This window comes from Charadrius vociferus, unplaced genomic scaffold (assembly GCF_000708025.1).
Source record: "Charadrius vociferus isolate BGI_N301 unplaced genomic scaffold, ASM70802v2 scaffold784, whole genome shotgun sequence".
Lineage (NCBI taxonomy): Eukaryota > Metazoa > Chordata > Aves > Charadriiformes > Charadriidae > Charadrius > Charadrius vociferus.
This window is the reverse complement of record NW_009648161.1, coordinates 49,589-54,328: the sequence shown is the minus strand read 5'-3', so window position 1 is coordinate 54,328 and position 4,740 is coordinate 49,589. Positions and strand designations below refer to the sequence as shown.

The 4,740-nt window shown below is 52.3% G+C and overlaps 1 protein-coding gene across 1 annotated transcript in view; it reads left to right on the top strand.

Moving 5' to 3' along the window:
* The first annotated feature begins 4,063 nt into the window (after positions 1-4,063).
* Positions 4,064-4,740, top strand: part of KLHL21 (kelch-like family member 21) — a 9,444-nt gene continuing 8,767 nt past the window's right edge. Inside the window, exons 1-2 of the mRNA XM_009884080.1 lie at positions 4,064-4,180; positions 4,411-4,495. Of these exons, the coding sequence (XP_009882382.1) occupies positions 4,064-4,180; positions 4,411-4,495 (202 nt within the window). The remainder of the gene's footprint in view (positions 4,181-4,410; positions 4,496-4,740) is intronic.

Here is a 4,740-nt window from a genome sequence, read left to right as displayed (position 1 = left end):
CTGCTGAATACTTACTCCAGCCAATCTCTTCCTTATTTTCTATCAGTGCAAAGTTTTAAAGAGACTGTAAGAATAGGCCAACTTAAAAAAATGCTACTTTCACCACCACCGTTTCTGCTCTGTGAGAAGCTGCCATTTTACAGCTACAACTCCTCTGGGACTTCTGTTCATCGCTCTATACAACACAAAATTACAGATAGAAATAAAATACAAGCTATAAGCAACCAGAGCTTAGTTTCTAATATGATCCAGTGCCATTTCCAAAGATTCAAGCCATCTCTAAGTTTGCCAGGGTGTAAAGGCTGCTGCTTTGAACGCAACTGGCGGAGCAGCAGTGCCTTTGGGGTCGTGGCGCCTACAGGAGCTGAGGGGTGGCACCAGCATCCCTTTGGTGGCCTGGGGTCCTCAGTGCCGCCCTGCGGTGGGGCAGGCGCAAGAGGGAAGGAACCCTCCTTCAGCACAGCTCCCCGAGGGTTTAAAGGGGTTTTGGTTTGGCTGGGCAGGCCAGTGTTTGCGAGGCAGATGCAGCACAGCCCAGGGTCTGTTTCTGCAGCTGCAGGGCAAGCGGGACAGGCATGGCGTCAGCTTGGCCAGCAGTCTCGCCTGGCGTGATTTGCCCTCCCCGCGCCCAGCTTCTACACACCAAGCCTGCCTTTCAAGCGCTCTCCACAAGTGACCCCTGCCAGGACCGCACGCTGCCGCTGCCGTAGGCATCCTGACCCCAGCCCTCTCCCCCGGGCTCGCGCCAGCCTTCACACCTCTCCGTAGGTCCCTGTCAGTGTCCCCAGCGCAGTGTCCCCGCTGCCTTCAGCCAACCTGCGCTCCTGCAGCAGCGGGCATCGCCTGCCCCCGTCGCTCCCTGCCCCGTGCCTGTGGGGATACCCGCCAGCACGAAACATGTTTGCAGCACTTCTATCTGTACCTGACTTCATGGATCGCTTAGGGAAGAGCACTTGAAGCATCAAGTCCTGCTGCCACGCAGAACAACTGCTTTACACCCCAGTAAATCATAACAGCAGACTCCTGAGTTTGGAATAAAACAAAATCATTGTTCACTTGTTGCACATTTAAGAAAAAAACATGTTTCATTAAAACAGTTTTAATGAAAAAATAAAGTTCTGAATTAAACTATAATTATACATGGCTGAAAGTGATGAACTAAAAGAATGGAGATGTTACTTTCTTTTTTCTCTCTGCTGATAGTGTAACGTGCTGGACTTGTCAGACACCATATATTGGGATAAATCTGGAAAGGTAACAGAACAAGAGTCAGTTCCATTGATTAGTATTGAACCTCTGTGAAAAAGAGCCAGTTCGCTTGGCAGTTCACCGTTTCTCCCATAAAAGCTTCAGGAACGCGTTCCAGAGGTCCAGTTGAATTGCAGACACGCTGTAAACACAGAGATACCAATTTTCAGAGCAGGTCCAACCCTTACGCAGCTTGCGACCGGGATCTTCCAAAGTCTTTCTGTTTGCAGAGTGAAATGGCAGCATTTGAGAACTTTGGTTATTTTTCTGGCTGCAAAGAACAGTCAGGCAGCCATCAGGGGCAAGTCTTTGGCAAACTCCTCGGTGGTTCCACGTAGCTTCTGGAAGGCAGCGTACCACGGTCATGGTCTTAAGATTTTACAGAAGCTGGAGCTGGTTTTCAGAACCCAGAGTCAGTTGTTGCAGCTTGGTGGAACGGGATTTTTACAAAGAAGCAGGAGAGAAGAGCAGTTGCACATTGTGCAGCTCTGTCATCCTGGCCCGTGCCGGCAGACCTTTCACACCCCTGCGTCCCACGCAGCGGAGCCCCAGGGCACTGCAGTGCTAGGCTGTCTGCCTGAAGCTCTGGCAGCCCCATGTCAGATGTCTGAAGGAGGGTACCAGGCTCTGTGTACTGGAAAGACCCTTGGTCGTCAGCAGGATGCATCTCCTGATGAGCCAGTACTCGGATAAGGCGGTGGTCTAACGCGGCGTATCTGCGGGACTAACGCGGGCACATTCCTACCAGTACGGCTAGTCTCGCTTCAGCCGCGGTACCAGCCAGTGACTCCTCTTGCCTCACGGTCTCACTGGACAGAGCACACACTGCTCATCAGGCATAGCTGCAGAGAAATACCTCAAAACATAAACTGAATTTGTGCAATACATACAGCTTGTTCTGTTTGGTCATTGAGGAACAACACCACCATCTCGGTGGCCTTGTGTAGGGGCCTCAACTCCCTGTCGTGTTTCTGAACAGATTTCCCTCGGGCTGAGGCCCCAGGAAGTCCCATCAGGGGACGGCAGCGTCGGGGAGGCCTCAGTGCTCTCCTGTCCTCCCGCACGTCAGATGGATCTTCATTGCACTTCATCTTGCTAGCTGCATAGCCTGCGTTTGCTTTCATCTGTATAATTTGCAACCAATAGATTAAAGGTTCTGGTTTTTTGATTACAAATCCATTCTCAAAAAAGAAACAGCGAAAACAAAAGTCAACTCAGCTGAAATACTCGGATGGAAATGATCAAATCCCAAACCAGACCTGCCAGGTTCTAAGTTTACTATGGCCCCTTTTACAGTCTGCATTTGAATTCTGGGCTGAGAAAAGGGAGTCATCGTCTTCTTAAAACAGCACCTTAGAGTTTAACGAAGGGCCGGGAAATGGAGCAAACAGTATTCCCCCATACACACATTTGAGCCGATCATGCAAAACAAAGTCACAAAAAAGAAGAGACCTTCTAGGAAGAAATCAGGTGTCGCTAATCCCCAGCGCTGCCTGTCCAGAAAAAGGGCTGCTCCCTTCTTTAAACACGCCGGTCCCTCGGCGCAGGAAAAAGTCCTGTTTTCACTTGAACGATGCCAAATCACAGAACTCCCCCACTGCCCAGGCCCGCTGAAGAGGAGGCAGATCGCACAGGGTCAGTATGCATTGATGCTCACTCCTACAGAGCCTTAGAGTATCTAAGATTGATATATACGGACAAATGGGCAGGTATAATATTACATTAAAATTAAAACACATGGCCATTTACTTTTCAGACTCTTCACACAGATTCCCTCCTCCCCCCTCTTTGGAGGAGGAGGGGTCTCCTAGCACAGAGAAGGTTTGCAGTTTCCCGATGGGATGAGAAAACATATGTGGCAAAGGTATTATACATTCCCCAGACATCACCCAGTTCATAGTTGTAACCGGACAAAACCCCACCGAACCCAGAGAGCTTAGTCTGTCCCTTGAGCTAATCGGTATCTAGCAGCAGTTTTGACCAGTCGGCCTCTTCCAGCCCCCGCTGCCCACGACTTGGCGATTCCTCGTCCCTGTTACCGCAGGCCGGCTGGGCGGCCCTTCAGCCTGAGCAGCAGCAGTTCGGGGGAGCTCTCCCCAGCCTCCCGGCCGGTGTCCACAGCTCGCCCGCCCGCCCAAGCAGCGCACCAGCACGCGCCTCCCTCCCTTAGTCCAGAAAGCGCCTGCGCGAGCCCGTCCGGGAGCGGTTCGAACGGCGAATGTCAAACTTGGAGTCCCGGCACTTCTGGCATATGTAGACCTCTGGGACGTTCGACTTGCGGATTTTGGCGCAGGAGAGGTGGATCCAGGTGTGGCACTCGTTACACTCGATCATCGGCCGCCCAGCGAAAGGCTTCATGCAGAAGCAAGTGACTAGGTCCCACGAATCGTCATCTGCAAAGCAAAATAGTAAGCTACATTTTTAACAGCAAACGCCTTTCGCCTGCACCGGGAATTTACTCTCCTTTTGCACTAAATTAAGTGCCTGGACAGGCACTTGGCTGATTTTTCCACATCTCAAGAGAAACTAGTCTCTCCTGCACAGGAAAAGACTCTCAGCAGTATATGATAGGCCATAATCCAGGAGGGAAAAACTGGCGCTTCTTTAAAGTCACAGCTTTTCACTCAGTTTATTGCAAAAGCAGACAACCGCCCTCTCCCCCAAAAAACCCAACCACTACCTAATTCTGCCCAGGCAGCGCACCTTGCCATTACCCTCATGCTACAAGTAAAGTACCAAAGAGATTGGCAACAGCACCACCACTTCCACCTGGCTAATCCTCTTTCCACAGCCAGACCACCTACCCGAATCCACCATGATGTCCTCGTCGTCACCAGTACCGTCCTCATCCCGAAAGACCACCTGCTTGCCCTGCCGAATGACCGTTCGCTTGCCCACGCTCTGGATCTCCACTGTCTGCTCGGCCGTCACGGCAGGGTAGGAGACGCTGGAAGGCGTGTCAGAGTCCCACACCGAGCAGTGCTCAGTTGCAGACTGAGGGTCACCCTCAGAAGAGGGGCTCATCGGCGTCTCTACGTAAGAGTCCTCCCCCTCCAGCTCCAGCAGCTTCTCCTCGTAGTCCTCCTCCGCAGACACTTCTGTTTCCCTCCTCTTCAGCTTTTTCTTCTTCCTGATCTTATCGATTTGCTTTCGCTCCGGCAGGAAGTTGCCGGGTTTTGCCCGCTGGAACAGAGAACTGTACGGTTTCGCTCGCTTAAGCTGACTAAAGTTCTTTCTGTTCTTGGCGGGCAGTGAAACAGAAGAGGGGATGTCATTGAATCGCGGATCCCAGCTATCGCTGTCAATCGTGCCTCCGGTGCTGTTGGGGGGGCTGGGGCTGTTCCTCAGCGGCGTTTCCTGGAAAACGCCGAGAAAGCGGATAAAAGCATTAATTCGGAGCCGACGCGTGCGGCGCAGAGGCACTGCGCCCTTTCCCCCGAGGCGCTGCCTCGCACGGCCGATCTCGGCCGAGTTCCAGCTCCCGCTCTCCCC